Source organism: Paramacrobiotus metropolitanus, unplaced genomic scaffold (assembly GCF_019649055.1).
Source record: "Paramacrobiotus metropolitanus isolate TYO unplaced genomic scaffold, Prichtersi_v1.0 Parri_scaffold0000034, whole genome shotgun sequence".
Classification (NCBI taxonomy): Eukaryota; Metazoa; Tardigrada; class Eutardigrada; order Parachela; family Macrobiotidae; genus Paramacrobiotus; species Paramacrobiotus metropolitanus.
The window spans coordinates 542,891-563,488 of record NW_026570254.1 but is presented as its reverse complement, the minus strand read 5'-3'; the positions used below and the strand labels follow the sequence as shown (position 1 = coordinate 563,488).

Sequence of the window (20,598 nt, the reverse complement as noted above, 5' to 3'; positions counted from 1 at the left end):
TAGTATTTGAAACATTGTGTGAATAATGCGTTGTTACTCAATAAATACTAGTAGTAGTAGATATATCGAAGCAAACGGCAAAATGGATGCAACAGGAGGTTATTTCAGATAAAATAATTAATCCATAGTTACAGAGGCAACGCCGCCATTAAACAATGTAACAACTTTTGATGTAATTAAACAATTTAAATGAGTCATTTTGATTAGTGTGTCCAGCGCACAGGCACTTTTATGTGTGGTGGCTATTGCCAAATAAAAATGTCTATGTACTCTATACATATCTTTAATAAGTAAGTACGGTACTTCCAGTACTCGTAGTAATGAGTCCATTGTTAATCCGACAAACTTTGCTCATTCTTACAAACTTCCAAAAACTACATGGTGCAATTTGCAAAATTATTTGTAAATCTGCGGAAAATAGAGATCGAAAAATATACATTTTGTCACTGTGTTTTTAATCACTAACTATCGCTGAGTAAATGAAAGTGCGAAGGAGCTAATACTAACTGCGCGAAATGATTTAGCGCACCCGACGATTGTTGCAAGTACGTTATGAGACCAAGTGCATATTATGATCTTGGGAAAGCAGGATCCATCTTCCCTAATTGCTGCGAATTAATTTACTGAGGATAAGAGAAATCGCGAAACCAGACGGCTTCCGCACTTCCGGCTGGAATGGCAGGAGGAGTGAGCTCAATTGTGCGGCCAGTGAATTCCTGCTCAAAGTATCTGGTGTCTGTACTTTCGCTGGACACCTGAGGCTTGAATGGTGGCGCAACCTACGGTAATTATAATCACAATTGCGGTTACATCAAACACCGTATGATTAATTTGATCAATAAGGATGGTTTTACTCTTCGGGCGTATAATTCATCCCAGTCGATTTCTACGAAATATTTGTGCGCTTGGATCTCCTTGTAATCTCCCGGACCACCTCCAAGTCTGTAAATATTGTAAAACATTATTCAAAGCTCTGTACGAATTCTTTTTATTTATAACAAGGCAAGCATTTGCCAGGCACACAATGCATGGAAAGAGCCGATCATGCCATACGAATACAAGCAATGCACTACTTCTAAAATTCATTAAATCTTGACCTTTCATCTCAAACGAGGCGAAGCTCCTTGAGATTTGTATGCATGCATAAGCATATCTATATAACGTGCGATAAACAATAAATAACACGATCATGCCGGCTTTGCATGAAATTCTCCTTTTGCAGCATTCAGCATATGGTCCTTGTTTACTATCTGACCTTTTAGCGGGTTTCTTATTTAACAATCCGGATAACAGGCTTCTGGCCTCTCGTGACAATGTTTTCGGGTATCTGACGTCGTACAGCACGATCATGTCGAATAGCACATCATGACTGCGATGGTGAAAGGGCAGGCGTCCACACAGCATTTCGTACAGCACAACACCCAACGCCCACCAGTCGACAGCGCGACCATAATCAACATCATCCAGGACCTGCATTTATACACAGGGAAAGGATATTTCTTGTCAGATTTATTAGTTTTCTTTGATATTTGCAGCACGACGAAACCTTACTTCCGGTGCGAGGTACTCGGGAGTGCCGCAGAATGTTTTTGTACGGTCGCTAAATCGTAAATCCGCCTTGCATAATCCGAAGTCGGTCAGTTTTATATGGCCATCTGAGTCAAGTAAGATATTTTCCAGCTGAAACGCACAAAATTATTAATAACTATGACGTTTATGACAATTGTAAATACGGGTTTCACCCATCCAGAATCAGTGGCTGTTACTGTTATCAGCAAGACCTGTGTATTGCATTGTACGCGTTATAATAAGTTGTTTTTGGTTCAGTTACGTGTGCCATTCCAGGCAATGAAGTCTATGTTCACTACGCCAGTTATGATATTAATAATATTATTTTTGTCCCAGATACTGCTCCTAAACTATATTAAATTTATTTTTACTTGTTGTCGTATCATTTTATGCACGGTGTATAGCGTCTTCTCATGATGCTTATCACTGAATCGCAGGATACTAAAAATTGTGTCAGGCGTAATATAAATAAAAATTTAAAACTGTCAAAGGTGAGTAAAACGAATCGGATCGCAAACAGTCTCACAGGACAATTATACGCTATAAAAAGCGCAAGCAAACCTCAAACCTGCACTGGCTGCACATCGTTTGGACTTCTAATATTCCGTTGCATAAAACTAGAACTTTCTGTAATTAAGTCGGAGCAAATAACATAGAACATAGAAAAAACATAGACATAGAAACATAGAAACTGCCTTAACATAGAAACATATTAACATAGAAACTACCGTTTGTGTTTAGTGTACAGCAATGTTGTAACTTAAAATGGTAAGCTGCTATCAACATGCAGTTGCAGTAACACTGAAAAGGGAAATTTAAAGGCTCCCGCCTTTCGGCCTCCAAGCAATTTTTATAGACTACAGATTGTGGTAACCGAAATTAGCTTTCGGTAGTAAGCAAACTAATACCTTAAGATCGCGATAAATGATGTTGTTTTCGTGAAGATATCCTAATCCAAGTACGATCTCCGCTCCATAAAACCGCACTCGAGCTTCGTCAAATGTCCGTTCTCGAGAAAGATGAAAGAACAGCTCTCCACCATTTACGTATTCCATCACAAAGCACAATCGGTCCCGAGTTTGGAAAGCATATTGTAAATACTGCAATTACAGCGATGTTCAGTATAGCGGAAGCAACACGAAAACAGCACTACCGCCACCGTGCATACATGGAGCAGACATTTTCCTACAATAATATGCACATACATATTGTATATATAAAAATACGACGTAAAACTTAGGCGCATTTGTGACACACTATGAAATTTGTACGTACTGCATGTACATTATCGTACTGGTAAACTGCACTTTTGTTTGCAATAATATAAAAAGTATGACTGTTTCCACAAACAAAAGCTACAAACGAGTGCAGAATTGTTATTTGTTAACTATGAACTTTTACGTTAACCAGTATCCAAGTACAACTGCGTTAATTATGATATTTAACTACTGTATATTTATGGCAACTGTCATAAGTTGAATTTTGAATAATTTCAAGGTATTCTGTAAGTATTTAAAATAATATATACTGGCTTTGCTAACGATGGCTAGATCGCTTTAAGAAAGAACATGAGGGATAAACGACCAGAGAATATAAAAGGCATACAATCGTTGAGGCTTCCTGACAAAATCCGGGAAGACTGTCATAGCTGATTGTCATGTCATATGACATGACATTGACAATCGTGGAAATATTCTGCAGCCATTTCCGTACCGTAAGAAAAGGATGTCTAGTTGATTGCAGAACCCGTCGCTCCGTCAGCGTATGCTCCACTTCATCTTTACTGATAATCACTTCTTTGCGTAGCATTTTGACAGCGTATAGTTTGCCGCTTGATCGCTCTTTGCCTAACATCACTTTTCCGAAAGTCCCTTTTCCCAGGAGCTTTATGTATTCGAAATCATCCAATTTCTTCGTGTGAAAGGAGATGAATACATGAATTAAATTTCCTAATTGTTGTAGCTGCCGTGACAAGAAAGCCGCATTTGTAAATACATACCATTTTTAGCGTTGTTGAAGGATCGCGAACAGTGTAGAGCTTGTCGCTTTTGGTATTCATGCTGGGTGCTACACAATCAGCGGATACGATAAATTTGTCTGCAAGCGACTGGATGGAACTGCACCATAATTCCCTACATAAACAGATACCGACATGTATCTAACAAGACAGACTTCAAAGTAAATTAAAGAATAACACTGCAAGTTTGTAAAGGTTCACGCAGTACGCCAATGAATGTATAAAATAAGCCAGCACAAATTTGAGTTTGTTTGGCAGCTTTTTCTTAACGGTTATTAAAAGTTATTAAGCCTTTCTTCTTTCTATCAGCAGCGCTTTCAGCTAATTAGTGAGCGGCGGCGGGTACACTGTACAATACCTACTTAGTTGTTTCTGTACAATACAAACGCTTCTCAAGTCTTCAGTTTATCAAAAGGTGGCCTTAATTAAATATGCGTGATAAATCAGGAAGCATATATAGAAGTATGTATTTACTAGCTCAACAGGACATATGACTATGAACAGCAGAAATAAATGCAGCGATACAATGCTAAATTTTAATGCAACCTTTCTTCGGCTGATTCCACATGGAACATCCTTTCTATTGTGACAGAATCTTGTTGCAGAGCTCGCATGATAAAAGTAAACGGTTTCGGGCGGTCAGTCTTCAAAATCTGCGAACCTTAACAAAAAAACAAGCATGTAAATATGTAATTACAAATTAAAAGTACCTCTGAAATTAGCCTTATAATATCGGAACCAGGTATGTACCGGTACTATCGTTATTAGTTTATTATCATGGAATTTAACGAACATTTCTGCATATAAACAGTAACTCTGTTCACGTCGTTCTCATAGTAAAATTGAGAAGACGACGTCCTGGCTAATAGAATGACATTAATTTCATAAATAAATAAAGTAGTAAATTACAGTGATGCACAATCAGTCAATCACGACGGATTTAGCTCTCGTAAGCAATAAATCCTTCGGTACATCGCGCCGGATGTGCGGTTTGCACGTGTTTTCTATTTTTCTATGGGTGTGTTGGACTGACAAAGGTATATTCTGCAGTAACCACAACGTACACATTTATACATTTTTGCTTTTAAAGTAAAAGATGCATGTAGATGCCAATAGCCTTCACACTTTGCAAACAACCCTGGGATTGTGCTGCACCAGTCTATGAAAAGCGGATAGTCCCGACGTAGCGAAGTTGTCAATACGTCTTAACCCTAACAACACTTTTATTCGTAATGAAACTTTAAAAACTCATCAAAAACTTGGCAGCATTCATAAAAACGCCAAGTAATGAAGCCATTACTGGCATTCTCACGGGGTAAAATGTTAATCCCGGTTGGAAGCTACCCCTACCCTTTACTCGTACTGGTGGAAAACATGGCAGCCTCAACGGAATACTTTACTTGTCAGCAGCTACAATCTGCATCCGCACTCGCGCTGATAAACACATGTCATCTAAAATTATCCATTACACAACATTAACTATGTATGCTTTTTCCATTATCACACCTAATACGTCTTCTCAAGATCTGGCAACTCGATGAATTTTTTATAATCCGCAAAACCACGCAGGAACGTCGTTAATGTGATGTGCACGTCTACGCTCCATCAGCAACATTCCCAGTTGTACAACGACAACTACGGCTGCGGTGTGTGATTCAGATGACAGACAGATTTGTCAGCAGGATATGGCACCCGATTCCAACAACATTATACATTATTTATTGTCAAGTCGCTAAAATATTAAATTAACAATTCTATGATACGATTTTAATTTTTCAGTGTACACACCTATTTTCAAAACTGGAGTTAATTAGGCTAACCCGGTTTAAGAACTGATTTTGATTCGGCTAACTAAATGATAGTCATGCATTAATTTTAAGCGTATATGAAGATTTCGACACCCGGCTTTAGCGACACGTACGTGGTCCTGACCATGATACTGTAACTCACCAGTCAGTTCACTCAGTTGTAAAATACGGAAAAAGATTGAAACTTATTCTGGCATGAATTACCTATGTTGAACATGGCTAAAAATTATTATCACCGACTTAGTGACGGAATAATTTACAAAAACCTATTCCCTAAATTTTACAGATATAATTTATGCATTCTAAGTAAACCGTTATAAGACTATAATCATCTATTAGTTCACAAACGCAATCTGCAGTAACTTATAAGGACTTATATGTACTTAAAAGGACTAATTGCAAGTCATGCAACTGCATGACGTTTACCTTTAACTGTAAAGTCATTTAGCGGATTAGCCAAATCATCTCCGGGAGCAGTCTTAAATCCCAGAAGTGACCCATTTGACAGCAACACAAAGTATCGTGGTCGCCAGTTTTTGATGTGCTCGCCTTAAAACACAACAGTACACGTGTGCACAAGCAGGGAGATGTTATACAATATAACCGTAAGCATCTATAAAAATAGGATAAATTATATTACATTAAAAGCGTTCCGTAAATCGAGCAAAAACATTCAAATATATTTTTGTGTAGCTAACAGCGTCGTCACCTCGCTTCATTAACCACCCTTCACGGATCCTAACGGGCGCCTCGGGTATTGTTGGAAACTGGGAGTTGGTCATAATCAACCGGAAGTGAACAACTAGCGGGGCTGGCAACTGTTGGAATGATTTTTGGAGGAGGCCGATTAAGCGGCGAGACTGAAAAAAGGCCCCGTGAATAATCAAGTAGAATCCCGCTGAGCTGTTAAATCCAGACGCACCAGCCAGTTGTGCAGCAGGAATTGATACACTGCGTGTGTATGTTGACGGCTGCAGTGTGTGCTGTCAACCAGTGCCTACTACCGGCTGAGCACTAAATAAATGCGCCGCGTATCTGTTGCGGCGCTGGCTTTTTAATTTGCCACAGCATGATCCGCCCGCTAATGCCCGGCGCATCGGGCACCGGGACGCCCAGGATCCCGTTGGAAAAATACATGCAGTATTCCCAGAGAATTGTGCAATCGGCGTACAGTCTTTATACGGTCACGTCAGTCCGATTACACGGATCAGGTGATCCTGTGCTATTCGACGGCGCCCAGCAGAAGACAGAGATTAGCGAAGCGCGCGCGCGGCCACTATTGTGTATTAACATGCGCAGCTGTGCGGTACACGGAAGCCGACGTAAATCCCTTTGACCAACATGATTGCAGAGAACTACCGAACCTGCAAATTAAAGTTGGCGCCGACAACGCAGCCTGGCTTCTGATTTTATCATTAGCAGCTGTGTGCTGTCTTGCTCGCACAGTTCTGTACAGTATCCTGGCTCAATTTCCTGTTGCACACTTGTGTAATCAGTCTTCTAAGGGCAGCTATCAACGATGGCTTAACGTTGTGGAGTTTCTGATTACCTACAAAGCTACAGCGAACCGGCTTGCAATAATTATCCACTGAGTCAAACAAACGGGACGAGCGCGTCATTTCAAACAGCTGAGAATAGTGCTGAAAACGACACGTGAAGCGTCATTAAGAAGGAGGAGACGCTTCTTTGTTTCTGTAATTGTGCCATGCGAATTCGCAGCGCTGCTCCGGGGATTGTGATAATACTAACATTCCATGAGTAATGTAGGGCGTTATGTACTTATCTGGTAGAGTACATGCGTGTTTCTTCCGTTTTGAGCTTACTAATTGGTCGATTGTATGCGCCGTATAATGACGTCGGCGCTGTTTTACGTTTTGCTAACTTTCCCATGTATAAGCAGAGAAGTGATCATCTGTTTTGGGATAGCGAAAGTCAGTCTAGACAAAAGTGATGTGTGAACTTGCAATTGCTAATAAGAACTTGTGTTATGAGAGCTCTCGTGTCTTCTGTAGCGAAAACATTAGTGTGTGTACCTACCGGAAGTCACAATTATCTGGATAACTACATCATCCAGATCGTATTCGTGCACGTAGTTGGATTACTGGTAAAGTGTTTTGCTAGTAGTCAGAGGATTAGGCATAAGAAATAGTTCATAGTGTTTATTTCCCACTTTATCTGCTGAGTTTGGATGGTCATCTAGTACGGTAGATGTAGTGCATCTTCCGTATAGCATGTCAATACATTATAAATTTTATCCCCTCCTTCGAACGGGCATACTACGCACTGTCAGTTTAAAAACACTATTATTAATGTTCGGGGTAGAATTCTTTATGCGTGCGTTATTTTAATTTAAGATATACCTAGAGGGTTATACTGTATCTTCAACAGGAATATCCGAGTGTAAAGTCGGCCGAAAACAGATAAATACCTACCCGGTTTATGCATGCAATCTACCGTACAACAGGTTATGCAGTCCATTCGTTACCTCACTGCAAACTGTGGAAATGTATTCAAGCACGACAAAGCCGGCACGTATTCATTTAACAACATAATCTTGTATTTAATGCTAAAATTAATACTACTTGGAGAAGCGTACTGTAATATCTGGTAGACAAATGGTAAGTACCCCTGACCATGTATAACCCAGCTTATTGAGAAATTACGGACATGATTACATTTCCTTGATTCAAATAAATATATGGTCCGTGCAGGGCATCCATGATTGATTTCGTACAATCATATCGTACGAGCAGGCTGCAATTGACTTTGAGCAATACTCATTTGACCATGAGGAAGCTGGCGTGAGATCCATGGTTCCTTTACAAACGCGCAGCCCAAAGCGTTCAGACAATAGGACTGACATTTAGTAATAAGCATTGGATCCTAACGATGGAAATGTTCCTCCGTTTGAAAATTTGCACCACCGACACTTCATGAGCAATTTGTCCACTTTCGGAAAAACGCTCGGTTGACTAACGATAATAAATTACTACTGTATATTGTTAATACAACTACGAGTACCCAGTAGTGATAAAGCTGAAGGGCATAGGCATCAAATATTTTGTGCAGAAGCAGAGAAGTTCTTCGAAGGATTCGTTATCATGTTCAAGTCTGTTATAATACTTCAAAATTTAAAATATTAAAATAGACTTCAAACTGATCATAATATTATAATAATTATTATTTAATGCGTTTGATAATACGTCTGTTAGGGAATAATATGAATAATAATAATTCAAGAAAAATCTGATACGTGATTTTGATGATCCGCCCGTAGTGACCGTACTCCAACAACCTCCCTTGACCGGCAGTCTGTGAGGTATAGAACACAACTGTTCGACAGCGTTTGAAACTCACTTTCAAAAATCAAATTATTTTCTGTTGTTTTTTTAAGTTTTGATCGCATTCGCATCTTTTAATCGTAAGGCTTGTTTGATTTCAAATTTTTAAGGCCACAGTGGGGACTCGGTAAAGACGTTTCTCCGTGAATAAGGTTAACCCATCCAGCTGTCTGCTATCTGCACCTGATTTCGTGAACGGTGAGCCGTGATATGCCTTGTTGTGTTTGTTATGATGAATGTTATCATAAATATCATTGCGTGAATTGGATGGGTGTTTTTGTCAGATTTAACTTTTGAGGAATGTCGAGCGAGACACCATCGAACCTGGTGCGTAAGAATTAATTCGGCATTTTATTCACCATTACGACACCGTCATGCCAGGAATGCAGCTCGCGCGGACTTGTCTGCGGACGTGGACCGTCGCCAGCTCCTTGGTTCTGGCGCGTTCTCTCACGTGTGCGAGTTTGTCAACTTCTGCTGTTGCGTTTAAGGTTAATAAGGACGATCTCAAGGAGAGATTGACGCCCATGCAGTACCATGTGACCCAGGAGAAAGGAACGGAAAGGTACACAGTATTTTAATTTCGCTGCGGTAGGCTGGTGTACAAAAATGTTTTCCTTTGCAATATTTCCTAGTTCGCGATATTGTGTGTAATTGTGCAGTCCGCTGATAAAGACGAGTTATTTCACGTTGTACAGGGCCTTTACGGGAGTGTACACGAACAACAAGGAGCCTGGCACCTACCACTGCGTTGTGTGTAATGAAGTCCTGTTTTCAAGTGGCTCTAAATACAACAGCGGATGTGGTTGGCCAGCGTTTTCCGATGTGCTTGATAAAAGCAAAGTGGTCTTGACGCCGGATCTCTCCTTGGGTATGTAGTGATCAGTAATTTAATTCATTGCGTTTTCTGCAGTATCCGCGCTTTTCTAATCACTACGAAAGACGGCGATTTGTTTTTGCTTTGAGGTAAGTAGGCTTTCCATAGAAAAATTATAACTGATACCGTTCGAAAATTTGGTGTAGTTCCAGAGTTGTCAACTTGTCAATAGCTGCTTTTGTCAGAACTCACTTTTATTACTTACCTCTAAATAATTGGCAAGGTTTTTATGAAAATCAATGGGGAAATTCTATACCTTTGTACAATTTTACGAAAATATAATTGTAGCATATCTGTATCGTGTACGGTAGAGCCGGGCGGTGTTTGAGGTAGTTCTGAAGCATGCATATAACCAGTATAGTTTTGTGTTTGCTATACGTTTACCAGTTTTACTTAGTTAATATTGTAAAAAATAATACAATTAATGATCTATGACATGCTTAATGTGAGGCGGTGTTTTTGAGTCAGTGCTTGGGCGTGTTGTGGTTTTTTACTAACACTTGGTGACGGTCTTCTCCATTAACTGAGTGTGCGACTTTGTGTGTTTCTTCCCCGCGTGTTCATCTTTGTGTCGGCGTACTAACCACAGTCGGAAGGAATATTCTCTTATTGGCTATCAATCCAGGAATGGAACGGACAGAAGTGACGTGCAAGAATTGTGGAGCACATCTGGGCCATGTCTTCGACGACGGACCTCAGCCCACGGGTCAACGCTACTGCATCAACTCCTGTGCTTTGAACTTTGCCAAGAAGGAAGGCTAAAACTGGAAATGGGACACATCTGGGCTGCAGCTTTTCGTGATTACTTTTAGTACCTTTTTGTGCAGTGCTTTCTCTTTCGACATGCCAGGCTTTATACAGGTTTTGTTGAGCTTCGAAAAAGCTGCCGGATTTTGTTATTGTTTAAGCTGACGGTTTTTACAAACTCGGCGTAAAAACCGCCTCTTTATTGCGGGTTATTTTCCGATTTACAACAGTTTTAATTGTCATTCTGTACTTGTATTTATCACCTTTTTTAAATATATTTGTGGAACATCGTTGTGTTGTTCGAAACTTGAGCTGCTTTGCATGTCTCCAACATTGACAGGATGTATATATCGCGATTACAAAACAGTAGCAAACATTCTCATGCTCCTCATCTGTATACAGAGTAGTTATTGCACAGTTTTGGAAGAATAGACAAACTTTCATGAACTTCCTGAATCTGTTCTTGTGATAATGAGAAGTGTAGTTTCTGCCAAGTTTAATAATAATTGTATAACCGCACATTAGTAGTTAAAACACAAAGACAAGTAAACAACAACGTAACAATAAAGATCCAGTACACTTTAGGCACAAACGGTGTTGTCATTAGCATCATGTACAAGAGCAAAAATGAGCATTTTCAAATAGGGTCACATCAATCTTTGGCTATCAACAAATTGGTTCCAGTGGACATTGAATGAAATACTCAGCTATTGCTGGTCATGTATCGATACTGACTCATTGAGAAACAACCGGAAGCCAATCGGGACACTTTTATTGCTGCGCATGTGGAGACGCATTGTCTATGAATAGAAGCTGCCATCAGTGGTTAACCGGTGCATTGATCGTGATTCCGTGGCTTTTCTTGGCTCAACCTGGAAAGAATTGGAAGCGGCGCGAGGCAGTGTGTTGCGCGCAATGGGTGGTACAATGTTGTAACGCCGGGTACTCGTCAAATCCACCGGTACGGTGTCGGTCTCGTCCTCCTCGGTGTAATGGGTGTTATATAACGGAATCCGTTGTTCCCGCGTTTTCGCACTGAGCGCTCGTGCCGCCGCACTCGACTGCGACATCACAGTCTTTGATTTGTTTTTCTGTTGCTTCCGCTTGATTAAAAGGTGCACAAGCAGGAAGAGCATTATCAGCAGCAACCCAATCCCAGCAGAAAGACAGGCATATAGTATGCATTTTTCCTTGTTTTCTGCAAGCACGATAAAACTTGCAAAATGTGAATTCTTATTTAAGCAAAAATCATCACCATGAATTTTTGTAACGAAGAGGGTTAAACCGATTTCACATTCGTGGTTTTTTTGGGCGACTCATACCGAATACATGCGTTATTTATTTCTCTACCACAAATATAGATATGATGTGCGTAATACAGTATTTCTACGATCACTTTTCGCATAATCGTACATGCACTACTTCTAAGTATGGCAAAACTCGAAATACAGTAGTAAACATTAAAAACGCGAATCTCTGCACGGCAAATACATGAAAGTGTGCAGACTTATTTGCCGTGCACAGATTCGCGTGCAGACGTACCTTTACAGGGTCTTTGATTTTTTAGCAAATACTTACTTTTTGTTCCTTATAAACAAAAAAGCTGCGCTAAATCGAATGCAGCAAACAAAATTTCTATATCAGCCATTACAGTTGATAAGTAAAGCATCAAGAACACTCCAACCGTCATGTCACATTCAGTTTAATAATAGTTATCCATAAATTATACAGACTAACCTACGATATTCGCAAATATGGATAGCGCCAGAATGTTTTCCTGCGCGTGTCAGTAATTTGTACTTGTTTTAAAAATTCAGAATTTGGGCATATAAATAATGATATTGATAATAACAACTTTTCATAAATGCACATAATTTCTTAGTGTAGAAATGTGGTTAAAATTTTTCCAGGTGACTCATCTGAAGTAATTTTATCGTTTTCATTCTGCGGGTGTATTAAATACGCTACTCTTTTGTCCACATACGTGTACCACTGTACGTACACCACACATGTATTGATTTTCAAAAATTGAGCGGAGTCTGATAATTAACGCTTGTGAACTTACGCTTGATTTTTTGGTACGCCACAATCCAGTCCATTAAGACACTGAAGCTTTCGGTGCAGTTGCATTGACCTTCGTGGCCGTAACCATCGGCGCCGGTTCCCAGGGCTTTCTTGCTGGGTCCGAATTGATCCAGCTTGTTTTTCCGTGCCGCACCTGCCGGATGATCGGGCTGAATGGCCTGCATATCGACAGACTGCGCCGGGGCGCCCACCGCTGCAGATAACGCAAAGGTCAATGGTACTTTGCCGCGTAATGTTTGCATCGTGAGCGCCTATTCACGGTGGCAACGTTTACTTAATGCATTATCCTCGTCCATCTCCAGCGTCAGGTAATCCTCGGCTTTTTCTTCCACGACACTGCCTGTCATGACTGGCATTCGTCCATCGACATTCTTATTCTTGGTTGGTGGACTAATGAGTATTCTTTGTGGGACTGCAAAAAAAAAATCATTTAGTGAATAGAATCTTTTTCCAATGGTTTAAATGAATAAGCGTCCAGCTAATTGTTCGACCGTACCACAGGCATAGGAGACGGTAAGGTATTTTCGTGTATTGATTGGACACTGATTTCCGAATGTCGATTCGTCCGCCTGTATGGTACATATCCGCTCGTTTTGGCACTTTTGCATCACGATTTCCGTTGCGAAACTTGATGCGCACTCTGTGGCGGCAAAAAGAGCTTCATTGTCTATGCTGTTTTTATATCTACAGATATATTCTGTGAAATACAGTATGTACTGCAGGAATAAAAAGTGAGCGGAAGTGTGTACTCGCCGGTTTGTGTTTCAGGTGGCAGCCGGCTGGGCGTCCGGCTGTTCTGATGATGACACACGGCGTTTCCGCCGGATCTATCCCGTCCAAACATTGCCGTGTGAACAGCCAGTCGATGGGCTGGTGATTCGCACTCCAGCGTCATCTCGTCTCCCTCGCAGACGACGTTGGTTTGAAAGACATCTGCAAACAAATTTTATGAATCTCTCAAATCCTGAAGGCTTTTGATCAGCTGCCAACGCAGTACGCACTCGGTATGCATTTGTAGGCCACCTCCAGATATTTCCATGTCCGCGGACACGGATCTTGTTTGAAGATCTCCGCGTTCACCGGGATTTTGCATGTGCGCTTATCTTGACACAGACTGACAACTCTCTGAAACAGAAGTACTTATTTTATTACAACATACCGCGAGGCAGATTGCAACAGCAACAAAATACGTAATTATATAAAACGTTGGGATATTAATTAAAACATGTCCTAGTACGATTGTGCCCAAGTTAATAATTCTGCAAGCAATGGCCTTGTAGTTCGTTTGCGATATTAGCAAGGCTTGCGCTCACTTTTCGATGCTATTGTAATTGGTCTAAGGATGATAGTCCCTATAAGTTACTAAAAATTTGAAATGTACAAACCTTGAGTACGTGCCTACCATTTCCTCATTCCTGCTCTCACTCTAGCTCTTATTAAATAGCGCTGAAAATCCTTAAGAAATAACGCCATGCCTCTCGTTGACTATGGTTCCCATTCATTTCGTTGTCTACACACTACAAATTTATTTTTAATTCAGGAATTTCTTCCAGCATACAGATTTCGAATTGCATTTTTACACGAAGCTAGATAAGAAGGAGCGAGCCAAAGACAGTTCTTGTGCGACAGCTAATGCGCTTCGGTAATTATTCATGCGACAAAAAAGAGTGATGAAAAGTGCATCATTAGATAACTGTAGCGGAGATGGTCAAATGCGTAGCCGACAAGTAGATGCACAACACTCAGCGGAACAGCGACATGAATTATTCGGATACAAGCAACAACATTCCAGCAGTAAAAAAGCTAATCCATGGATGCATGCATGGATGAAGTAGCTAGTGACTTTTTATGCTTTGAATCACAACGACGAAAAGTTATGAATTACGATGTTCTTATTTAGGCTCCGAGTGACAGTAAGATAATTTACGGAAACATTCCGAAGATGAATGAGAACCATTTGTATTTAATTGGAGTGAAAAGACGGTACAACGAACTTCTGCATGGATGAAACGCAACTTGTGCACAAAACGGAAGCAACATTTTGCACAAAAATATCTGCCTATTCAATATAATCCATTCTGGTTTATTATACCGTCTACATGGTGCTGACTAGTTTAAACAAATTTATATAATTTGCACGTAGCGTATTCAGAAATAGCATAACGAATCCTGCAGGAGGTACGTTAAATGTTCTTACCGTAGAATTTACAGCAATTTGAACATAATTTTCGGTAATAATTAGTCAGATTTAAAAGCTTAACACGGCCACAGCTTAACAAACTCTAGGGTTATTTAAAACATGAAATCGATAAGCGAACTCAAAAAGTGAGGATAGAATAAATCAATATACTAAATGCTAAATGCATGGAGGTCAGTTGCTTAACTGTAAAGAACTGTACCTAGACTCAGTCCCAGAGATTTGTAATCAGTGTATAAAGCCTGCCTATATTTATGTAACAATGTACTACGTATACTATGTAACAACGTAATTGCGATGGTAAGGGATAGTTGTAAACACAATTTACAAGAAAAAATTTTGAAATATATACAGTTTGAATAAAACACTGTAACAAAGTCATTTTATAAAATATATACTTCCAAAGGGTCCAATAACATAATAGCACACAGTACTTTAAGAATCCCTGCAGCATGGAACCACAATCTTTAAGAGGAGGTATTTTATTATCGACCCGTAACCTTTATGCCCGATCCCACTTTGTTAGCATGAATTACATTCTACTACACTATTTGCAGCTCACGTGTCAATTATCGCATGCAAAATCAGAATCGGTATTCGCGTCACGCCATGCTCTTTTGGAGAAATGAACTACGATCCTTAAAAAGTGTCAATTACCCATGCACAAGCGGTTTTATCACATTATCTCGGTGTTGAAGGAAGTCGTCCTTGTTTTAGCAAACTAAAGCTAGAAAGTGTCGAGCAAGATTTGTGGCAGTTTAATTTTAAAATTACCGTAATTAAACCTAAAACTTTCTAACAAAACCTTTTCCTAATAATTAAACCAGCTATACTTTCCTTTAAATAAACCATACAGACAACACACCTACAAAGTCCAAGTTCATACATCATGCAGATTACCTGTTTAGTGTCAGTTACAGTACGATCGAAGCTTGCTGTCCACCGAAATTACAACGCGCTGCATGCATGCTTGATAAGAGGGAAGCACTTACTTCTTTACTTTGAGATGCTATACAGTTCCTGGACTCTTCCTCGATATCATAAGGCGAATGAAATATGCTGACGTTGGGCAACGATCCCGTAGGAGCAACGATGTGGCAAGGACGTTCTCTGCTGGACACCAGCCTGCCATAATTGGCAAACTGGATATAAATCAGAGTTTCCATCGGACATTTTATCACCAACTCTTGCGTCTCACAGGCAGCTTTCTGAAGTGTTCTGATGTTGCCGGATACAAGAGCTTTAAAAAAACCAATTACATACTTCTTACTTGGGTTTGGAATAAACCGGTAGCAAAATTTATGCAAACCAACTTATTTGCCAATAAAAATGAAAAACATAAGAGCGTATACCCACATTTTTGTACGGGCTCACGGTTATCTGCATACATTTCTAAGTGCAAGTGTATGTAGTTTTATACACATCTATTCTTACGCTCCGGATTTCTCTATTAAAGTACAGTAAGTGATATGGATGTCAATTCTTTTAACAAAGTATGCATTTTCCATGTTTTTAAACAGCAAAATTTTATTTACCAAACACTTCAATACTGTCTTAACAAAGTACTACTCGCAAAGATTTCGTAATTGTTGACTAAGTCTAATGCGGGTTGTTCGGTATTAAATGTTGAACAGAAATTAAAAACCACCTCGAAACATAAACCTGTCGGCAAAGATGTTCGATCTCTTCTGGTTGCATTAGGATAAGTTTCTGTTATTGCAATCACACATCTGTAACATGTCAAATTCGATTGCTATTGACCGCTGGACATTCCGTTTCGATATGCGCTGCAGCCATGTATGACTCATTAAAATATCTTTGTTGCAGTTGGTGTCTGTGATATTCATTAGATCGGGACTGCCCAACAGATTAATAATAATATTATTGGGTTAAAATGACCGCACACCCTAAAATGAAACGACAAGCCATGGACAGCAGCTGTCGGCCAATGATGACCGATAAGGTTTGCGGTGAGTTCATAGCATTAACAATCAGCAGCGCCACTAGTATATACGCCACTATTCACCACTATATTTTATTCCGCGACAGCTTACTGATTAATTGCATAGTAATATATGTAGCTCAAGCATTTGCGCTAGAAGTGTAAACTGTGTAATGGCGAAGTGTTATTTACTGTATACTTACACTTTAATCATAAACAGATACTAGCTACGAGTAGTATTTTATGTCGTGCTGTAGTGTTTTTTTTATTGTATTGTAGGTGGGGGACTGGGGGTAGGAGGGAGGTGTAACCGTACATTTGCAGTTGTGGTAAACAATGCGAACGGGAATCTGCGGTGGACTGCATATTTGTACTGCCACAACTTCCGGTACAGCATGCGCAGACATTTGCAGTTATCGGGAAAGGGCAACGGAAACGCAACTTCCGGCCAACGGATGAAAAAATCACGAAAAATGTGATCATGAAAGGCTTCCTGCGTCAAAAACACTAACCGATACGACTCCACAAAGTATAAATATATTTAGTAATAAATTATCTCATATATCGATGTGCGCATAAGGACACAGTCGTTTCTCGACCCTTTTGTGCTTAACGCATTCAAAACATAATATCAGTACAGTAAACAGGGATAATTGTATGCATCATCATTCTTTACAAAGTTGGTGTTGACCTTCGTCCACGTATCATAGAGATCGCCAATTTCAGTAGTTCATTTGCTGAGTTAGTTTAGGCAGATGATGTCAGTTTTAACTTATGCCCGGAATCTAACCCGACTGTTTTCTTCGATTTTGTGCATGTACTGGCAACGTTAACAACTGTTTTGAGCAAGCGTTGGACAACATATGTTACAAAATTTTCCGTATTTTTAAACGTCACGCTAAACGATTCTCTATCCAACTATTCGCGCTACACCAACACGAGAACGTTATGGCGTGCCTAATAATGCAATTATTCGATAAAATTTAGAAAGCTCTTATTAGAACTTAAAGTAGCCAAGGCACTTTTATGGCGATTACTATTGCATCAGTTCGTTGACATTACCTTAAGACTACGAAAGTACATTTCGGAATATTCATTGGGGTTTCTTTGATATACCCTAGAGGAAAACACCCTGCATGACAAAGGGGGCACTTGAGACTAAATGACATCTGTGATGCTTGTGAGTTGAGCGCCATTCTACAGCTATACGCAGCAGCTTACAAGTACCAGCAAATTTTCTGTAAAAAAAACACCGATTGTTTCGATTATGCTGCTCAAGCGCGCCCAACATTTTGAGCGGAAAATCTCCCTTATAGTTACACTATCCGCATGTGATTGTTATCGTTGTCAAGAAATCACTCGGGACAAATCCGGCCATCGTAATCGTTTTTCAAACACATATTGCGATACGGTATTATTCGCCTGAATTCTACTATGCTAGATACGAGAAAGAGCATATTTACTATGGACCGGCGCAACTGAATCGCAAAAATAGTTCATATGAGACATGAAAATGCATAAGGGACATTATCCCTCCATTCGAACCCGAACTGATCGATATATCAGTATTTCTAAGACAGTACTAACGTCTTTATCTCCATTTGTACGTCAAATATTTGTACAGCAGGCTACAAGTAATGATAGATTGTTGGGAAATGGCTTTGTATGTTGCGTATTATCGGCTACTTAGGGACACTGCGCACTGGGCCGCCTCTGTGCCTCATATGTGGGATTTATGGATCCAATTTTAAAGGACAGATCAATGCAACTTTTTCTTTTCTGACCCAATTAAGTAAGATTCGGATACAGAAAACTCGGCAAACAGAAAGAGCAACATGTGTCGAGGTGCGTTATTTGTGGTGAGAATGAAAAGAGATGAATGTGTCCTCTTGACCCGAAAGGGGAACCCCCGAGTGCCGGCAGCCACTGCATGAAATGCAATGTTCTGGAGGGAGTATGCTGTATGTATGTAGTCAGCAACCGGGCATCGTCGCACCGTCGCCGATATAATATTGTGGTGCCCGCTTTATTGTATACAAGCCGATGTCCATATAACCGATTTGTAGGACGATTGAAATACAAATCCTTTGATTAGAATTGTTGGCGAAAGCGCATTGCTATTATTAGACAAACGGTGCGATTTGTTAATTGTGCCCAAAGCATGCGCGATTTTAAGCTTTAAGAGCAGTTTCCAATTTAGTCCAAGCCATTGAACTGCAGATTGAGCGTCTCGCTCAGTACTGTAAACACGTATCGCGTATCTGTGCAGCTTTCCCAATTTTCATCAAATATCTTTTAGCCGCCAAAAACATCGAAAACCCGTGAGACGTTCCTAACCCGGTTACGAGCGGCAGCAGTATTTGTCCTGCTAAACAGTATCAATTTATTTAATAGACGCTGTTTATACAATTTCGACAGCGTCTCTCTCCAGCGAGCGCATTTGGAATTCAGCAGATTTCCTAAAGTACTAATTACAGAATTTTATCGTCTTACACACGCTGGGCAGTGCCAAAAAACGCCTAGCGTCCAAAGCGTGTTTATATCGACTGCCTATCACTTTAGGTTAGTATTATGTAAATTTAATTATAGATACCAGTTCAAGTCTATCAAAATGATACGATTGCAATGGCAAATGGCAAAACAGTGATGCACTGAGGAATACGACAGAGAAAAGGATGAGCCATACGGAAGTAGGGATATCGCATGTAGAAGTTCATATATACCTGTTCTTCATCAAAATTCAAAAAGTTCATACCTGAGCAGTACACCGGCGTTATTACGCTTATCCAGCAAAATATGAAGTTTATTCCTTGGACATAGTACGCTGTGGCCAGGGGCATGAGATCCCACATAACCGCAACGTTCAAACAAAATGAAACATGTAAATAAAATTTGCGGAAGCGAAATGTATATTGATGGACCGATCGTAGTTGTTAAAGTAGAGCCGCCAAATATCGACAATGAAGCAGCGCAGCGGATAAGCAGTATATAATATGCAGGCTAACCGGCTTCGGAAATAACGTTAACGGCAAGTCCAATAATCAAACGTTTACAGCCACTCAACAAATTATTGTTGAAGATCGCATCTCCCACTATTTTTCCGTCTCGATGCTCAGCGCACATATAAATAAGCAAAAGAAATTTGTCGGAATAATATTTCTCGAACCATTCCTGCCCTCTCCGTGCTCATTAGTGCAAAGAGTCATGGCGATTCCTGAGCGGATATGAGAATGTTATTTTGGGATATTTTAGACTGGCTTTCATGATTTGATAGTTTCCGAGAGGATTCACACGTATGTTTATTCGACACACATTCTACAGTAGTCAGTCCATCATGCGGCATGCAGTCATATAAGCGAGTAAAGCGTTCGAAAACCGGGAACACATTACCGTCTTACTTTCTTTTTCCTTCCGATCTTAAAATCTCATACCCATGCTACTCAGCATATCTTGTGAGATATGATTGAAATCTTTAGACGGACGGGACTGACACAGTGCGCAAATGTGATTAGATCCATTGCGGGCAGTGTAGCATTCTGTATAGCATCACTTTGTCTACCACCAATCATGTATGTGAACAGAAAGTCAAGTACGAACACTATTCATTTGATGTATGGGTGAAATACATGTCGCAGATCTCTGACGTTGGGAATCGATGACATAAAGCTAGCTGCTCCTGTATCCCGACGTAAAAGTTGTTCAGGTTGAACTGCACCGATGACAATTAAACAACTAATAAACAAAGGCATTGTTTTGGTTACGTATGGTGGGTCAGTATTTAAATTATTTTACTGCCATACAGTTTACAGTTACTTCTGTCCGATACAAAGGAAAATTAATGAATACACTTAGAGTAGTAAAACAAAAAAGTAAACTCAAATTCCAGCGTTTCACAAAATACAAAGTACGGTAGCTGCAAATCTCTTTGCAAATATATTATAACATGCACCACCAGAAGCAAGTATATATAGCTATTCTGTAGAACCATAGTTTATTTAAAGAACATCTAGTATTA

General features: G+C 39.9%; 3 protein-coding genes across 7 annotated transcripts; 1 reads left to right on the top strand and 2 right to left on the bottom strand.

Annotated features, from left to right (window-relative positions):
- Window positions 1-314: 314 nt before the first annotated feature.
- On the bottom strand, window positions 315-6,892 carry LOC129589389 (RAC-gamma serine/threonine-protein kinase-like). Of its 2 annotated transcripts, XM_055484139.1 has the most exons (11): window positions 6,317-6,892; window positions 6,104-6,254; window positions 5,821-5,943; window positions 4,133-4,247; window positions 3,569-3,701; window positions 3,283-3,480; window positions 2,478-2,669; window positions 1,552-1,680; window positions 1,256-1,470; window positions 855-942; window positions 315-779 (listed from the first exon to the last, which is right to left on the bottom strand). In XM_055484139.1, the coding sequence occupies exons 2-11, from the start codon at window positions 6,174-6,176 to the stop codon at window positions 621-623; spliced, it is 1,425 nt and encodes a 474-aa protein (XP_055340114.1). In that variant the 5' UTR covers window positions 6,177-6,254; window positions 6,317-6,892; the 3' UTR covers window positions 315-620. The 2 variants fall into 2 exon arrangements, with proteins under 2 accessions (XP_055340114.1, XP_055340112.1); XM_055484137.1 differs by having other exon boundaries at window positions 6,104-6,892.
- A 428-nt stretch (window positions 6,893-7,320) lies between these two features.
- Window positions 7,321-10,806, top strand: LOC129589390 (methionine-R-sulfoxide reductase B1-like). Of its 4 annotated transcripts, XM_055484143.1 has the most exons (6): window positions 7,321-7,498; window positions 8,846-8,933; window positions 9,020-9,062; window positions 9,227-9,300; window positions 9,434-9,606; window positions 10,202-10,806. In XM_055484143.1, exons 3-6 carry the CDS (start codon window positions 9,036-9,038, stop codon window positions 10,372-10,374), a joined length of 447 nt encoding a protein of 148 aa, XP_055340118.1. In that variant the 5' UTR covers window positions 7,321-7,498; window positions 8,846-8,933; window positions 9,020-9,035; the 3' UTR covers window positions 10,375-10,806. The 4 variants fall into 4 exon arrangements, with proteins under 4 accessions (XP_055340118.1, XP_055340116.1, XP_055340115.1 ...); XM_055484141.1 differs by having other exon boundaries at window positions 9,020-9,300; XM_055484140.1 differs by lacking the exon at window positions 7,321-7,498 and having other exon boundaries at window positions 8,705-8,933; window positions 9,020-9,300.
- Window positions 10,807-10,848: 42 nt separating this feature from the next.
- On the bottom strand, window positions 10,849-20,053 carry LOC129589388 (protein eva-1-like). Its single transcript, XM_055484136.1, has 8 exons — window positions 19,339-20,053; window positions 15,634-15,881; window positions 13,446-13,569; window positions 13,198-13,377; window positions 12,941-13,084; window positions 12,719-12,856; window positions 12,425-12,637; window positions 10,849-11,557 (listed from the first exon to the last, which is right to left on the bottom strand). The coding sequence occupies exons 1-8, from the start codon at window positions 19,433-19,435 to the stop codon at window positions 11,160-11,162; spliced, it is 1,542 nt and encodes a 513-aa protein (XP_055340111.1). The 5' UTR covers window positions 19,436-20,053; the 3' UTR covers window positions 10,849-11,159.
- Between the last annotated feature and the right edge of the window lie 545 nt (window positions 20,054-20,598).

Excerpts from the sequence above, each read along its gene's own strand:
- LOC129589388 (XM_055484136.1), bottom strand. The coding sequence starts at position 19,435 with ATGTGGGATCTCATGCCCCTGGCCACAGCGTACTATGTCCAAGGAATA. Across the intron at positions 13,570-15,633 it reads TAGCATCTCAAAGTAAAGAA|AGAGTTGTCAGTCTGTGTCA; the intron begins GTAAGTGCTTCC and ends CTTCTGTTTCAG. Across the intron at positions 12,857-12,940 it reads TACCGTCTCCTATGCCTGTG|TCCCACAAAGAATACTCATT; the intron begins GTACGGTCGAAC and ends TTTTTTTTGCAG.
- LOC129589389 (XM_055484137.1), bottom strand. The coding sequence starts at position 6,176 with ATGACCAACTCCCAGTTTCCAACAATACCCGAGGCGCCCGTTAGGATC. Across the intron at positions 3,702-4,132 it reads GTGGAATCAGCCGAAGAAAG|GGAATTATGGTGCAGTTCCA; the intron begins GTTGCATTAAAA and ends CTGTTTATGTAG. Across the intron at positions 3,481-3,568 it reads CTTCAACAACGCTAAAAATG|AAATTGGATGATTTCGAATA; the intron begins GTATGTATTTAC and ends TTTCACACGAAG.
- LOC129589390 (XM_055484141.1), top strand. The coding sequence starts at position 9,110 with ATGCCAGGAATGCAGCTCGCGCGGACTTGTCTGCGGACGTGGACCGTC. Across the intron at positions 9,301-9,433 it reads CAGGAGAAAGGAACGGAAAG|GGCCTTTACGGGAGTGTACA; the intron begins GTACACAGTATT and ends CACGTTGTACAG. Across the intron at positions 9,607-10,201 it reads GACGCCGGATCTCTCCTTGG|TCGGAAGGAATATTCTCTTA; the intron begins GTATGTAGTGAT and ends TACTAACCACAG.